This window comes from Hylobates moloch, unplaced genomic scaffold, assembly GCF_009828535.3.
Source record: "Hylobates moloch isolate HMO894 unplaced genomic scaffold, HMol_V3 SCAFFOLD_3, whole genome shotgun sequence".
Lineage (NCBI taxonomy): Eukaryota > Metazoa > Chordata > Mammalia > Primates > Hylobatidae > Hylobates > Hylobates moloch.
This window is the reverse complement of record NW_026652278.1, coordinates 80,819,933-80,837,585: the sequence shown is the minus strand read 5'-3', so window position 1 is coordinate 80,837,585 and position 17,653 is coordinate 80,819,933. Positions and strand designations below refer to the sequence as shown.

The 17,653-nt window shown below is 40.7% G+C and overlaps 1 protein-coding gene and 1 pseudogene across 2 annotated transcripts in view; one reads left to right on the top strand and one right to left on the bottom strand.

Annotated features, from left to right (window-relative positions):
* The window catches only part of BMPR1A (bone morphogenetic protein receptor type 1A), a 181,707-nt gene that overhangs the window by 53,217 nt on the left and 110,837 nt on the right, over positions 1 to 17,653 (bottom strand). For both annotated transcript variants that reach the window (XR_009212837.1, XM_058436451.1), the window contains exon 3: positions 4,135 to 4,351. Coding sequence is in view for 1 of the 2 variants with exons in the window: in XM_058436451.1 (XP_058292434.1) it covers positions 4,135 to 4,201 (67 nt within the window). In the remaining variant the exon portion in view is untranslated. The remainder of the gene's footprint in view (positions 1 to 4,134; positions 4,352 to 17,653) is intronic.
* LOC116480795 (putative RNA polymerase II subunit B1 CTD phosphatase RPAP2) overlaps positions 12,028 to 17,653 on the top strand; it is a 40,561-nt pseudogene continuing 34,935 nt past the window's right edge.

Here is a 17,653-nt window from a genome sequence, read left to right as displayed (position 1 = left end):
CCAGAGCAAACAGAATGTAGGACTACTACAACTTTACAGAACTGTACTGCCAAAGATATCCCAGGCTGACTCAGTCAGGCTGTGAGTTTTCAATCCATAGGACAATTTCCAGTAATCAGACCTCCATACTAACAGAAAGCAGGCCGCTAAAGTTGTTCAGTCTCCACAAAGATCATCCTCCACTAATTCCATCTCAGATGTGACCATGAAGGCAGAAACACTAGCCAAGGAACACCAGAGACAAGGCAAATCCTCCCAGAAAGTAAAACTGGAGGCTGACAAACAGGTTAAGCATCATTAATCTACATGCTATGGAGCAGTGAATACTGAGGTTGTTTCCAATTTTTCGTCCTCTGAATGGGAGTTTTATATAGTACTTATCCCACTTCATCTTTATCACTGGATACCAGGTATACTGTGCACCGATAATTGCTTTTAGCCACACACTGCTGGACCATGAAGAGGCACCTGGACCTGAAGGAGAGGGCTTCGCACCAGCCAGAAGTCCTGGATTAGTAGCTGCATGTACTAAATGGATGCAACTCTGGGGTATAGAACCCTTTGAAAAGGAACTGAAAATTTCATAGCAACATGAGCATTTTAGCATATGACGTCAGGTCGACAAATGTGGTACCCAGCAACAGATACTCTTATTCTTCTCCTCCTTCCCATGCTGGCAACAGGCATGTGCACATGTACACACACATTAAGAGTCTGCCCCTCCTCCATGTGATTCAGGGAAGCGCAGACCTCCTACTCTCAGCAGAGATAATTGTTGGTCTAATCTAACAATTTTAGTTCCATTCCCCTTGCCAGTGATTTAACACAAGAGCATATAATGAATTTTGGCCACTAAGATTAGAAGAAAGTCTGTTGGGGAGAGGAAGTGAGTGAATGGGGAAAGATTTATCAAATAAAAAGAGACACAAACAGATTTCCCTCTTCTTTAACTGAGCATTGTCAACTCAAGCTTACCTCATCTGCATGTGATGTCTAGTCTCTCAGCAGCCACACTGTGACACTGTGGCTAACCTGACATTTAGAGATGGCACAGTTGAAAAGACAAAGAACTTGGGTCTTGATGAGGCACATAACCAACTACAGTCCCCTTATATACAGACTTCTTGTGTGTTACTACATTCTCCTTATTGTTCAAGCTTTTTTAAAAAAAAAACAAAAATCACCTAGCCCAAAATGTCATGTTTAAGCTCTTTTAAATTTTTTTAAAATTATTTGTAGAGGAAAACATTCTAATTGATGGAAAAAATTAAATCTCTCCCTGATCCTTTTAGTTGTCCAATTGATACCTATTTTCCCCCTTTTCCCAGCTAACCAAACTCTGATTTTGTTTGGGGGAATAACACATCCAGCCCTAGGCAACGGATATAGATTAAGCCAATTGTGACAATCCTGTTTCTCTGTTTTCCAGTAGCTCTTGCTATTAGGAATGATTAAGACTTAAGATAAAATCTGTGACACTTTTGCTTTCCTGGTATCAGGTCTAGTTGAGGCCAGTGCTGACCCTTTCCCAGTTTTACCTACCTCAAAGGCAGATAATAGCAGCCACTTGGAAACCACAAGGGAAATGTCAAGAAAATTACAGACATGTCAGCCTTGACACTACTCAATAACTGAATGTACAGCAAATCTACCACCTATGTTAAAAATAAATCTCTATTGAAGTCATTATTAGTTACTTAAAACTAAAATCCATTTCTGAAATTTGTGACAAAATCCAAAAAAGGGACTACATATCTATCCAATATTAATATATCCTGTTGTAAAACTTGTGACCAAGTCTTAAAAAAAAAAGAACTAAGTATCTATTAGCTGTTAATATCAGATGACTCATTTTTCTATTCACACCTAAGTAACTTTATCTCAATGTAAAGCAATTAAATCTATACCCTAACAGTTGATGGTCAAAACATTCTTGTTTATATCTAGGATAAGCATTATTATTTCTATTTTACATCAAGGAAACCAAGGTACAGATAAGTTTATTTTCCTGAGACGTAATTCAAAACAAGATAAAGCTAGAGCTAAAGTCAAAAGTTATTTCCATTAATACCATTCTACAATCCTTCCTAATGATCTCTAAGAAATAACTTTTCTACATTGGTTTTAGCTTTAAGAGCAAACATTTGTATGTTATTTGAAGCAACTATCAAAATAATTTTTTTAAAGGAAATGTAACAAATTTCACTCTTTATCAGAGAAATGTAATTCTTAATAAGATCTTTTGCTTTACATAGTAACTAATTACCAACTTATTCCATCTAATAAAAGTTTATTATAGAACAACGTGAATTGGGGCAAGGACTGAGAATTTTGTATCATATTGCCTATGTGTGATCTAAATAGATTTTTAAAAAATTTATGCCAAAATGGAGATTACCTGGAAGTGAGGTAGCAAATATAATATTACTATGAATTTAACTCATCTTCAAAACTACAGCAGCTTTGGTTGATGCTGATCAACAAGGCATGTAACGGATATTGAAGTAAAGGTATTGTACTAAATAATTTGGTGTTTCACAAGAAAAAGTGGCTTTTGCTAAAGGCTCTGTATTCTGAGCATGGTAATACTAAGGATATTGTTGTAATACTAAGGATATTGTTATAATACTAAGGCAAAATAAAAAGAAGCTATAGATTTCATTCTATGTTTGTGCTTTAAGATGAAAATATCGGCCAGGCACAGTGGCTCATGCCTGTAATCCCTGCACTTTGGGAGGCCGAGGCGGGCGGATCACGAGGTCAGGAGATCGAGACCATCCTGGCTAACATAGTGAAACCCCGTCTCTACTAAAAATACAAAAAATTAGCTGTGCGTGATGGCGGGCGCCTGTAGTCCCAGCTACTCGGGAGGCTGAGGCAGGAGAATGGTGTGAACCCAGGAGGCGGAGCTTGCAGTGAGCTGAGATAGGGCCACTGCACTCCAGCCTGGGCAACAGAGCAAGACTCTGTCTCAAAAAAAAAAAAAAAAAAAAAGATGGAAAATATCAAAAGCTTTATGGTGTTAATCATGTTTCTTCTTAACAGCAGATATTAATCCAGATCACTGTGAACAAAACATTAGGAAAAAGCAACCTGTGAAGTAAAAAACTTGTGAACGAAGACATCCAGTAAGTTTTATCTAAAATCCTCTTGCAAAACAGTACTGTCTTTTCAGCTTAAAATATTATCCTGCTTAAACCATACAGGAAAAAGCTTATGTGCAAATACAGGCCATCTGGTCCTAAGAGTCATCACAATAACTTCCTGTTTGGGAGTTCTAAGCTGTGAACACATAGTAGCAAAATTACATTATTGGTCATAAACAAACTGTCAGTGCTCTATGAAGAAATTTTAGTATTCAGCACAGACAAGTGCCAGTTATCTTTCTAAACTCTTTTAACAACAATAAAATGAAATTTTTTGGTGGGGGCGGGGACAGAGTCTTGCTCTGTCGCCCAGGCTAGAGTGCAGTGGTGCGATCTCAGCTCACTGCAGCTTCCACCTCCCAGGGTTCAAGTGATTCTCCTGCCTCAGCCTCCCGAGTAGCTGGGATTACAGGCCCCCATCATCACACCTGGCTAATTTTTGTATTTTTTGGTAAAGACAAGGTTTTGCCATGTTGCCCAGGCTGGTCTTGAACTCCTGACCTCGTGATCGGCCCACCTCGGCCTCCCAAAGTGCTGGGATTACAGGTGTGAGCCACTGTGCCTGGCCAATAAAATGATTTTTCAATTATTATTTACACTTACTCTTTTTTGTATTTTAAAGGAGACAGGAATTTTGAAGCTCAGCCTGGACTACCTATTACCCTGTCTTTCAGCCACTAACTGAGGTGGCTTTACATACTTTATCTCATTTAATCCTCACAAGACCTAATGCTGTGTATCATCACGCCTATGTTGTGAAGGAGAAGATAGACTCAGAGAGACTGAGATTTCAAAAATAGTTGAAAATGTTTCCATCACAGCCAAGTTAAAAAATTATTTGGCACGTGTTTCATCTTTGCTTCTTTCCTAAAAGCTGCCCTAGTAGGCTGGGCCTAACTATTCGAACAGGGATGAGTTGAAAGAACAGAAGCAAGAAATAGTGCTTTTTATATACACACATACATTACTAAAATGAACACTGATTTACCTTGAACACGAGAAATGATGAACAAATAGGCTCCCAATAATCTGATGTAAATGTATAGCTGAGTCATTGTTCAATTGTAATGTTTCCTGTGTACTGTCACCTTTAATAATTGGTCTTGCTACTTCACCAATTTAAATGACTATCATTCAGTGATCTTCTTGTAAAAGATTGCAAGCACTTGACAATGACTTCAACTCCCACTGCTTTCTTGTGACTCCTAAAAGACAAAAATATTTAAAAGGTAAGGAATACAACTGAATTTTGGAAATTTTTCAAAAACTAAAAGGGAAACAAATGCCCAAACACACCTTTAACAAATACATTTTAAAAGATTAAAGCTATCCTTGCTTTTTTTTTTTTTTTAGGCACTATAATTTCAAACTTCAAATAATTTAGTAATAGGCTGCAACCTCTCCTGACCTCAGATTAGCCATATGTACAACAAGGGAAGTATATTAAACAATCTCAATAGTCTTTTCTGGCTGTTCTAAAGTAATTATTTTATTAATAACATGAAAATGCCCAACTATATTAAGACTTAAACAGGAGAAGTTAAATTTAAAACATAAGGGTAACCATTAACATTCTTGCAAATTCTAGTAGATATAATGAAAACACCTTAAGTCTTTCTAATAAATAATTTATTCTACAGATAGAAGAGGAAGCCGACCTAGAAAATTACACATATTTATTCATTTTATTTTATTTTATTTGAGACAGAGTTTTGCTCTTGTCGCCCAAGCTGGAGTGCAATGGCACCATCTCAACTCACTGCAACCTCCGCCTCCCAGGTTCAAGTGATTCTCCTGCCTCAGCCTTCTGAGTAGCTGGGATTACAGGTGTGCACCACCACACTCGGCTAATTTTTGTGTTTTTAGTAGAGACAGGGTTTCACCATCTTGGCCAGACTAGTCTCAAACTCCTGACCTCAGGTGATCCACCTGCCTCAGCCTCCCAAAGTGCTGGGATTACAGGTGTGAGCCACCATGCCAGGCGAAAACTACACATATTTAATTAAAGAGTGTGCTTCATCATTAAAGGAAAAAAAGAAAAGGGAGCCAGGTGCAGTGGCTCACACCTGTAATCCCAGCACTTTGGGAGGCCAAGGTGGGCAGATCACCTGAAGTGAAGTCAGGAGTTCAAGACCAGCCTGGCCAGCATGGGGAAACCCCATCTCTACCAAAAATACAAAAAATTAGCCAGGCATGGTGGCAGGCACCTGTAATCCCAGCTACTCAGGAGGCTGAGGCAGGAGAATCACTTGAACCCAGGAGGCAGAGGTTGCAGTGAGCCGAGATTGCGGATTGTGCCGCTGCACTCCAGCCTGGGTGACAGAGCAAGACTCCATCTCAAAAAAAAAAAAAAAAAAAAAAAAGAAGGCCGGGTGCAGTGACTCGCGCCTGTAATCCCAGCAGTTTGAGAGGCTGAGGTGGGCAGATCATGAGGTCAGGAGATCGAGACCATCCTGGCTAACATAGTAAAACCCCGTCTCTACTAAAAATACAAAAAAATTAGCCAGGTGTAGTGGCAGGCGCCTGTAGTCCAAGCTACTCAGGAGGCTGAGGCAGGAGAATGGCGTGAACCCAGGAGGCGGAGCTTGCAGTAAGCTGAGACTGCGCCACTGCACTCCAGCCTGGGCGACAGAGCGAGACTCCGTCTCAAAAAAAAAAGAGGAGAGGAAAGGAGAGGAGAGGAGGGGAGGGGAGAGGAGGGGAGGGAAAAAAGCGGTATCTTAAAAAAAATTTCCTAAAATATTGCAAATTTGACTTTATTAAGATAAAACTGAACTTCTAATATGGATGACACGAAATATAATCTCTCCAATTAAGGTTTGGTGATTATTAATATAGACAGTGAACTTTTAAAGGCCTCAAAGTAAAATTATTAAATAAATAATGGGGGAAAAGGCTAATTAGTATCAAGATAGATATCATTCTACTTTACCCCCATCCCATTGCTTCAGGTGGTTTGATTTTACTGACTTTCAGCTTGAACTATTCCTGAATGACAAAGATTTTGCTTATTTATGACACAATGACCCTGGTGTGATTTCTACATTAATAACCTGAGCTTTCTATTTTATAACATCTAAGTAAGAATTTTCACTTTAATTCACTTTCCAAAGTTATTTACAGTACTGAGGCAAAGAAGGTTTACAATAAGGTTATCGTTTATACGTGTACATTATATGTGGCTTAGTTCTAAAAATCCCTGCAATCTCTTATTTCTGTAATATAAAATTGTTTCCCATTACATAACGCTGAGAAAAAAAGATGTAAAGTCTAAAATAACTATAGAATAATGTTTGCCAAATGATTTAACAGCATTTCTTTGAAAACTTCTTGAAATAATTCAACTGTCATTCTAAGGATATATGTTCCAGGTTTCCAATTCAAGAGAAGTTTCCAGTATATTTCCAATCCTAATCTCTCTTCCTCATTTCAATTTTCCCATTAAATATTTCTACTAGAATCACACTCCACCTGCCTAAATCAAACCCACACCTTTCTTGCTTGCTCCTCCTCCTCCACTGGCTACCACTCTTCAGTGACCATGCCAGAAACCCTGGCTTTGGTCCTGCCTCCCTTGCTAGGTCTCCACCCCTCCCCAAATTTTCACTTATTAATTTACTCACTTATTCACCAACAACATCTTTTTTTTTTTTTAATTTAATAGGGGTGGGGGCGGGGGAGTCTCGCTATGCTGCCCGGGCTGGTCTCAAACTCCTGGCCTCAAGCAATCCTGTGGCCTTGGCCTCCTCCCAGAGTGCTGAGATTACAGGTGTGAACCACTGCAACTGGCCTGCATCTTAAGTACATATTACCGACCCAATGTTAGGTACCAGAAATACAAATATGAGTATGGTTGTTCCTGCTGCAAGGAACTCACAGTCTTGGGCAGGAGACTGACCCCTATGCCTTGTTACATCTTTCATTGTCACTGTTTCCTCATCGGTTTATTTAAAGCTAATATGTGGCCTTGTCTCATTAGAGCTACAACCAAGGCACCTGCAGAGCTGGCTGGCCGCAAGACTCTAAGTGCTTTCCCTTTCAGAGGAAAGGACTGTGTGTGATTCCTTCCGCAAAAACATCCATAACCCTTGCTACCCTGGCAGAAGTTCAAATTCTGGATCTGCCTTTAACTTAACCTCTCTGAATCAGTTTCCTCATCTTTAAAACTGGAATGAGGCCAATTGTGGTGGCGACCGCCTGTAATCTCAGCTGTAATCCTGGGCTCAAACAGGATCACTTGAGCCCAGAAATTCCAGGCTACAATGCACTGTGATCACAACAGTTAAGAGCCACTGCACTCCAGCCTTGGCAACACAGCAAGACCCCATCTTAACAAACAAACAAATCTGGAATGATATTTATTAACTGACAGTTATTTTGAGAACCAAATGAGATAATAGCAAACACATATTTAAAACAATTTTTAAAATAAAAAAATTAAATAAATTTAAATATTTTTAAACTTAAGGAACTCATAAAATAATAGCTAACACATATTAACCTCTGTGTGCCAGTACTGTCATAAATGCTTTGCATATATTAAGTTATCAAACTATCAACCAACTTATTTAAAGGTTAAATTATTATTTTAATTTTAGAGATGAAGAAACAGGCAAGTAGACTTTAAGGAACTTATCAAAGATCACACAACAGGTAAGTGGTAGTCATAATTAAAATCAAGCAGGTCTGATTCCAGATTCTACATGTTAACAACTATCCTATACTTCCCTGACTGATTTTATATATATTATATAATGTAAATACACATTTTAAACTATTTAGGAGAGCCTGGTACATAGTAGGTGCTAAATAAAAGTTTCCTCCTCTCATCCGTGTTTACAACACACTTGCCAACCTGGCAAAGGAAGTCACTAACAGGTGCTATCCATAACAATTCAATCTGCAAGAAATTTTTATAGACAAAAAAAGCTGTGATAACTTGTATGGAGAACAGCCATCAAATCTTCCCTGACTACGAGCTCAATACGTATTGGTATTGATGACGACTCCTAAGACATGCATGCAGTCTGAGAATGAAGGGAAATGCTGCTGTAATCAAACAGGACAACCATCTTACTTTATTCCACCTGGCAGGCCTCCTAAGCACTTGAGAGAAGAATGACAGGAATGCAAAGGACAGGGCAACCACTCCACTTGAGATACAACCGAAAGAACCCAGGGGCTTTGCTCACAGAGTACATAAGGAATAAAGTTTGAGTGCATCTTTGTCAAAGACATGACCAACATGATAGAAAGGGAGACTGGACTAAATTTTTTTTTTTTTGGAGGCAGAGTCTCACTCTGTTGCCCAGGCTGAAGTGCAGTGGTACAACCTCAGCTCACTGCCTCCTGGGCTCCAGGCAATCCTCCCACCTCAGCCTCCGGAGTAGCTGGGACCACAAGCACGTGTCACCAAGCCTGGCTAATTTTGTATTTTCTGTTGAGATGGGGTTTGCCATGTTGCCCAGGCTGATCTCGAACTCCTGGACTCAAGCAATCCACCCGCCTAAACCTCCCAAAGTGTTGGGATTACAGGCGTGAGCCACCACTGCCTGGCCCTAGACTAAATAATCTATATTATCCCTTCCAATGCTGGAGTCCTATGGAATCAGTGTTCTTGCCATTGAATTATTAATTTATTCCCTAAATGTTTATTAAGTGTCTGTGCTATGCATGATTCTGTATTAGATACCAAGAATACACTGTTCAGAGCCAAACAGGCCCAGCCTTCATGGAGTTCAGAGTCATTAAACAAAACAATTAAGATACTCAAGACACCAAACAAGAAAACACAAATGATACACAATCATAACTCGTGGTAAGTGCAAAGGAAGAAAAGTGCCAGGTCCTGAAGGAATAGGGACAGTGACCCCGCTCTAATCTAGATGGAGGGGAAAGGGAAGCAATGCTGAGAAGTGACCTTTAAGTTGAGATCTGAAAAAAACAGAGTCAGCCAGGCAAAGAAAGAGGGGAAGTTCTAAGCACAGGGAACACCCTGGGCAAAGATCTTGATGGAGAGAAAAGCAAAGAGAGAACAATGTCTGAAATGTCGAGAATAAGAGATAGTGTGATGGGAGATGAGGGTGAAGGGGCAGAGAAGACAAAGACCAGATCAGGCAAGGGCATATGAAGGACTTGGGATTTAAGCCTAAGTGGGCATCATCTGACTTCTATGTAATGGACTGGAGGGGATAACGGCAAAAGCAAACAGACCAGTAAGCAGGATATTGTGGAAATTTAGGAGAATGACAATGGTGGTTAAGATTAGGGCAGAATCCGTGTGCAAATGGGTGAATTTAAAAAAAAAAGAATAGGGTGGCAGTGGTATAGTGGATGGACTCATGCTATACTTCAAAAATAATTTTTGGCTGGGTATGTGGCTCACACCTGTGATCTCAGTACTTTGGAAGGCTGAGGCAGGAGAATCACTTCAGGTCTGGAGTTCAACACCACCCTGGAAAACACTGCAAGACCTCATCTGCACAAAAAACTTTTAAAAATTAGCTGGGCATGGTGGTGCATACCCGTAGTCCCAGACACTAGGGAGGCTGAGGTGGGAGGATCTCTTCAGCCCAGGAGTTCAAGGCTGCAGTGAATGTTGATTATGCCACTGCACTCCAGCCTGGGCAACAGAGCGAGACCTTGTCTCAAAAAAAAAAAAAAAAAAAAAAAAACTCAGTGGTACTTAGCAATGGATTAAATGTAGGGTAAGGGAAAGTGAAGCGTCAAAGAAGATTCCCACATCTGTAGCATGAACAGTTACTGAAGTGGGAATGAGTGATTTTGACAGGAGTGAAGAGATCAAAGGTTCAAATTTAGAGATCTGGGATTACCCAAAGGGAATGTCTAATGGACATTTGGTTCTGAAACTTAAAGGACACATTTAGGGCTGAACATACAAATCAGTTATGCCAAAAGAACGGTAATATTCAGCTATGACTCTGGGTGAGATGGCCTTCCAAGAGAGTGAAAAGAGGGGAGGGCCCCAGAGCACTATTCGTCTAAAAACTGCATTAATAAAGGTGTTAACACCACATATATTGATGTGGTATTCACTGATAAAATAAAAAAAATAAATAATTTTTAAAAATCAGCTCCAGTATTTATTTGCTGTGTGATTTTGGGGAATTACTTAAGCTACCCAGGTCTCGGTTTCCTTCACCACAAAATGGGGATATTACTAACTCAAAAGAGTTAGTAATATTACATCTCAGTAAACATTTCAACAAATAGATGTAATTATTAATAATTGAGCACTTCTCCTTTGTCTCGTATTAACTGTTTCTATAATCACATAGCAAAATATTAACCTTATTTTTCAACAATTCTTTTTTTTTTTGAGACAGAGTTTCACTCTTGTTGCCCAGGCTGCAGTGCAATGGTGCCATCTCGGCTCACCGCAACTTCCACCTCCAGGGTTCAAGCGATTCTCCCGCCTCAGCATCCCGAGTAACTGGGATTACAGGCATGCGCCATCATGCCCAGCTAATTTTTGTATTATTAGTAGAGACGGAGTTTCTCCATATTGGTCAGGCTGGTCTCGAACTCCCAACCTCAGGTGATCCTCCTGCCTTTGCCTCCCAAAGTGCTGAGATTACAGGTGTGAGCTACCACGTCCAGCCTTTTTTTTTTTTTTTTTTTTTTTTGAGACAGAGTCTTGCTCTGTCGCCCAGGCTGGACTGCACTGGTGCAACCTCTGCTCACTGCAACCTTCACCTCCTGGGTTCAAGCGATTCTCCTGCTTCAGCCTCGGAGTAGCTGGGACTACAGGTACGCACTACCACGTCCAGATAATTTTTCTATTTTCAGTATAGATGGGGTTTCACCAGGTTGGCCAGGCTGGTCTTGAACTCCTGACCTCAGGCGATCCATCCACCTCGGCCTCCCAAAGTGCTGGGATTACAGGTGTGAGCCATTGCGCCTGGCCACAATCATTCTTAAAATTATATAACATCTAATGATAAAATATATTTTTTAAATTCCTAAATGATTCATCAGAATTTTTACATTAAATTAAAAATATCTAATCTTGCAACGTGAAGAATATAAGGAGATGCATATATTTGACATGCTGCATAATCAAAACTTTTTAATCATGCTGGCATTTAAAAGCTATTGAATAGTTAGACGAAATAGGCATCTAAATACATTTACTTCCCCTTGCTATATACAGAGACTGGTACCGTTTCTTTTCAGGAAAATAACATTAAGGCAGAATTACTCAAATATAAATAATTTCTTTTTTAAGTAAAAGATTTTAAAGCTCTTCAAACAGCAAGACAACTGAACCAACAGTTCAATTGGAACTTTAAAAAAAAAAAAAAAAAAAAAAAACAGGAAAAGGCTGAAGTCAGCTGAAAAAACAGACTAAAGTCATTCTTTCCTCTTCCCGTTAAGCCCCCCACCGTTGATTTTCACTTTCTAGTAGAGAAGTTTGGGAATTTCCAACAAGCTGGCCAGCAGCCAATTCCATAAAATAGCAAGGAGAAAACTCCCCTTTCCAGGGGTCCCTCCCCCCAGGCAGCTCCAGGCGCCTGGTCTGACAAGCTTTCTGAGAAGGAATAGACTCACTGCAGACTTCCTGGCTCCAAGGCCATTGTTCGCATGGCTGCTCTGCTCCTTATCCAGGGCCTGGATTAGCATAAGAATATCATCTTTTCCCTTAACAAGCAACTCATCCATTCCTTCCCGATCTCTACACTCCTCCCCATCAATCCTTAGACGAATACACACTTGTACAACTGGAGCAACACCACTCGCAGTTATTTACATCAGTGTAGAAAACAATATCCTCCAAATCTAAACATAAACCCTGAAGAAAACAACGTGCTTAGAGAGTTGTCTGAGTGTATCTGAGGTAATACACAGAAATCTTACCAAAATGCCTGCCTTGGCGTCCACGCTGTCAGATCTTGCTATGGGTAAGACATTCATAACAGGGTCTTTTAGAAAGTTTTACAATAATGCCCGTGGGCCAGGAGCAAAGAGAGCCAACCATGCAACTAAGTGATGACCTAAAACAGGGATGGGGAAGTTCCACTGTATAAAACTTCCACTGTCATGTCTCCACCACTTTGAAGTTACCAATTTCATCGCCATCGCAAATTACTTTCCAACTCTACCTTTCCCCATGCTCAATTATTAATTAACAATCAAAAGAAGCCCACATTTAACCTTTGTATTTCTGCTCCACTGTCCCTGCCCCACTCAAAACCTTCACTTTCCTTCTGTGCCAAGATAGTTTCCCCAACACAAGTATAAATTCTTCCAGGACCACAGAATCAAGACAATCTAGTATAGCATTATATATAGTTGATGCTGTGTGTTTTATACCCTTCACCAGGACCTCAATATTAGATGCAGAAGAAATGCTTCCAGGTTTCTGAAACATTTTTCAAATAGATAATCTGTTTTCAAAACATCATGCAACCTTGTACTACAAATTCCCTAAGCTAGTTTCTCCAAAGCTTTTTTGTTTAACTGTATTCAACAACAAAAATCTCACAATTACAACTAGATTGTACTATATAGCAATCTTTGGCATATCTGTACTTCGAAGAGATTCATAATGTCTGTCAGCTGTCTATTTAAGAGGCCTAGGTGTTACTCTTCTGTTTCTCCTCTAGAACACGCAAAAATGACCGAAAACAGGCGAAGTGAATCAGTTATTGCAGAACTGTCCGGAAGGGGAGAGGGTTTGGTCACCCCATAGGCATACAATGGGTACAAGGTGATACTCCTTATCAGAAATGCTTGGGACCAGAAGTGTTTTGGATTTTGGATTTTTTAAAAAATTTGTAATATTTGCACTATCTATACTTACTGGTTCAGCAACTCAAATCCAAAACTGTGAAATCCAAAACACCCCAATGAGCATTTCCTTTGAGCGTCATGTCGACACTCAAAAAGCTTCAGGTTTTACAGCATTTCAGATTTCAGATTTTTGGATTAGGGATGCTCAACCTTTACTGGTAAATTGAATAGAGAAAAAAACAGTTTAATGTGGTGGTAGAGTTCAGAGTCTCGCATAAAACAGATGATCTAGGTCTTTTGTGCAGATTAAATCACAGAAACTCAGGTATGTGGTGGTATTTAATGGTACCTGCTTAGCATCCCATCGTCACTGTCATTTTTATAACTTACAAATTAGTTTTACATGCATTATCCCATCTCTGCGATCCTTACAGTAAGTAAAATCATTCCTACTTACAGAGAAAAGATAGGTTCAGGGAGATAAATAACTTGTTGAATTCCATGTAGCTAGTATATGCGACAAACTAACACCCAGGTTTCTAATCCAAAGTGCAGCGTTTTGTCGGGTATACCATGAGCACATATGTTAAACAGGAAACTGGAAGTTATTTTTTATTGAACCCTGTAAGATCTTTTTTCATCTTCATAACTCTGGAAAAAAAAAAAAAAAATGAAGCACAAAGTTAAGAAACTTGCCCGAGTTGGCCGGGCATGGTGGCTCACGAGGTCAGGCGTTCGAGACCAGCCTGGCCAACATAGTGAAACCCTGTCTCTACTAAAAATACAAAAAATTAGCCAGGCATAGTGGCAGGTGCCTGTAAACCCAGCTACTCGGGAGGCTGAGGCAGGAGAATCACTTGAACTCAGGAGGCAAAAATTGCGGTGAGCCAAGATCGCGCCACTGCACTCCAGCTCAGGTGACAGTGCAAGACTCCGTCTCAAAAAAAAAAAAAAAGAAAAAGAAAAAGAAAAAGAAAGAAACTAGCCCAAGTTAACACAACCAGTAAGTGGCAGGTTTGCTGCTCACAAAGCCCAAATTCCACTTGTTACTGCATGTAAGGTGCTGGCAGGAAAGTAATGAAATTAAAAAACATAAAGTACTGTGTCCCTTTTTACACTATCGCTTTTCAGCCAAAAAAAAAAAAAAAAGCTCCCCCGTCTATCTATAGACTCTGCTTTCTGATGCTGGAGCTGGGATGCTGCTGACAATATGTCCTTCACCAGCTGGCTCCCGGAGACGCTCTGCCAACTGGGGAACTAGAGAAAGCTGGAAGAGGGGAGAAGGGACTTTCTTTTTCCCAATTTGGTTCGCTGTTCCTGTCAGTTGCCTGAATGTCACTGGCATTCAATTGGCAGCAGCAATATACACTCTCTGCTTCCTTCCACACTCCCAGAACCAACCCCATGGAATCCTTTTAGGCCCAGTGGTGCCTACTACTCAGGGTCTCAGTCCCAGGTCCTCAAAAACCCCGCTTTGCACTCCCCTCAGGCATCAGCAGTGGCTGGGTTACCACCCCCTCCTAAGAGGATCTAAAAATACGTAGGTGACTTTTTGGTTGGAATAATGTCTGGGATATGACAGGACATACAGTTTGACCAGGGACCAGGATAGAAAATGCAGTGTGCAGGGACAATCCTTCAAAATAAAGAACCAAATGCTAACAGTACTCTGCTTGTTGAGAAATACTGGTTCTTTTTTTTGTGGGGGCAGGGGAAGGTAATTTCTTTTTGTCAACTCAATTTGTAGAGAAACACTGATTCTTGCCTAGTTTCATGCGTGTCCATGTGAAGAGACCACTAAACAGGCTTTGTGTGAGCAATAAAAGCTTTTAATCACCTGGGTGCAGGCAGGCTGAGTCCGAAAAGAGAGTCAGCGAAGGGAGATAAGGGTGGGGCCGTTTTATAGATTTGGGTAGATAAAGGAAAATTACAGTCAAAGGGGAGTTGTTCTCTGGCGGGCAGAGTGGAGGTCGAAAGGTGCTCAGTGGGGGCGCTTTTTGAGCCAGGATAAGCCAGGAGAAGGACTTTCACAAGGTAATGTCATCAGTTAAGGCAAGGACCGGCCATTTACACTTCTTTTGTGGTGGAATGTCATCAGTTAAGGCGGGGCAGGGCATATTCACTTCTTTCGTGATTCTTCAGTTACTTCAGGCCAGCTGGGCGTATACGTGCAAGTCACAGGGGATGCGATGGCTTGGCTTGGGCTCACAGGCCTGACATTCTTGCCTTCTTATATTAATAGGAAAAATAAAACAGTGTTGAAGTGTTGGGGCTGCGAAAATTTTGGGGGGGTGGTATGGAGAAAGAGAATGGGCGATGCTTCTCAGGGCTGCTTCAAGCGGGATTAGGGGTGGCGTGAGAACCTAGAGTGGGAGAGATTAAGCTGAAGGGAGATCTTGTGGTAAGGGGTGATATTGTGAGGTTGTTAGAAGAAACATTTGTCATATAGAATGATTGGTGATGGCCTGGATACGGTTTTGGATGAATTGAGAAACTAAACGGAAGATACCAGGTCCGAATAAAAGAAGGAGAAAAATGGGTATTAAAGGACTAAGAACTGGGAGGACCCAGGACATCCAATTAGAGAGTGCCCAAGGGGATTCAGCGTAATTACCTGCTTGGTTGGCAAGTTTTTGGGCTCTATCCTTGAGTTTTTTTATATTGTTGTACACTAGGCCAGATTGATTTAGGTAAAAACAACACTCTTCATTTAAGAATATACAGAGTCCTCTTTTTTCAGCAGTGAGTAAGTCAAGGCCTCGGCAGTTTTGGAGGACAACTGCAGCTGAAGAGTCTACTTGGGCCTGGAGGACTGATAAAGTTTGTGATACGTCTGTGATGCTAGCAGAGAAGTCATTGGACAGGCTACGGAAGGTCGTGACAGAGGTTGAAATGCCTGCTATTCCAGTACCGAGAGCAATAGTGGAGGCAGAAAGTCCTAAACCGACCACCAAGGGAATTAGTGGAATAACTTTGTCATGTCGGTCTCATGAGGGGAACAGGGAGCAATTCGGTCCCATTTGCAAATTTAATTTTGGGGGTAAGGAAAACTAGTGTGCATGTGCCTGTCTAATTAGCAGGTAGACACATGTAGGTAGAGGATCCACAGAGGAAGAAGAGACCTTGTGCCAGGCAAAATTAGAGATGTAAAGTAAAAAGGTGAGAAGGAGTGCTGAAAGGGGTATCATACTTCATTATTATCTGATGGTTCCTTTGTAGTTCCAGCTGGTCAAGTGGCAACAATATTAAATCTCTAAGGAGAAAAATTATCTTGATTAAACTAATGTATGAATACAATTTTAATTTTTTTCCCTTCCCACCTGATTGCTTTAAAAAGGAATTGTTTTTGCTGTGTTAACCATGGTGCTTGTACAATGCAAAAGCAATTTTTAAAAATCAATCATTTATTTCCACTTATGTAACTATTTAAAAAATTGTTTTAATTCAGGGTACAAAGATTTCCCCTAAGATCTCAGGAGTAGAGGCTCCTACACTAAGCATATTCTATCTTCCATGCCACGAAAAGTTCAGGGGCGAGCTGGTCTAATAGTCTCAGGACTTTGACTGACCCTGCAGTGACAAAGTCACTCTCTCAGACTCAATACTAATAAGGTAGTCCCAGAAACTGCTGGCAGCTATGTTGGGCCCAGAAGGAGAAGCAGAAAGCAGAGCCAGGAGACTAAAAGAAGCCAGATCCTGGGAGACATCGATGAGCCACTCAAGCAACCTTGTCTGAAGCCTCAATTACTTTGGAACTCTTCAGTTAAGAGCCAATAAATTCCATTTTTTAGGTCAGAGAGAGTCAATTTTTCTGTTACAACCAAAAATACTCTAGCTAATATAGCTAATATGAGGATTAAAGGGAAAGGCACACTTGAGTATTCTGGGTTAGATTAGCATAAAATTAGCAATTCTGAATAAAGGCAAATAAATGTCTTATCAGAAAAGATACTTGATAACATCTGAAAAGAAAACACAGGCTGCTACAAGGGCTATTTTTAAGACAGCTCAGGCCCGCACAGTGGCTCTTGTCTGTAATCCCAGCACTTTGGGAGGCTGAGGCAGGCAGATCACTTGAGGCGGGGAGTTCAAGACCAGCCTGGCCAACATGGTGAAACCCCATCTCTACTAAAAATACAGGAATTAGCCAGGCATGGTGGTGGGTAACTGTAATCCCAGCTACTTGAGGCCGAGGCAGGAGAATTGCTTGAACCTGGGAGGTGGAGGTTGCAGTGAGCTGAGACTGTGCCACTGCATTCCAGCCTGGGTGACAAAGCGAGACTGTCCCAAAGGAAAAAAAAAAAAAGACAGCTCAAATAGTATAAAAATTGACTTAACAATGTTATCAGCAACTACACAATTTGTCACTACTTATCTTTCCTTGCCTCTTCCCTCCCAAATCTGCTAGATTCTAAGTCTTTCCCACCTCCATTAACAGCCTCTTTACTTGGTGTAAAATCTTAAAAGTCCCAGGTCTAAAATCTTTTTTTTTTTTAGAATATCGCTACACAGATGTAACCAGATCTAAAATCTCAAGTCATTCTTGACAACTCCCTCTTTCCTTGTTGCATTCCATTTCCTATCTGTCATCAAATCCACTGGTTCTACCTGCAGAATGTATACAGAACCTACACACTTCCCACTACCTCCACCGCTCACTCAGGACCAAGCCACTAACCCCTTTGCCTGGATTGCTGAAAGCGCCTCCTGTGCCCACTATGGATTTGCAACACAGAAGCCAGAGTGATCCTAAG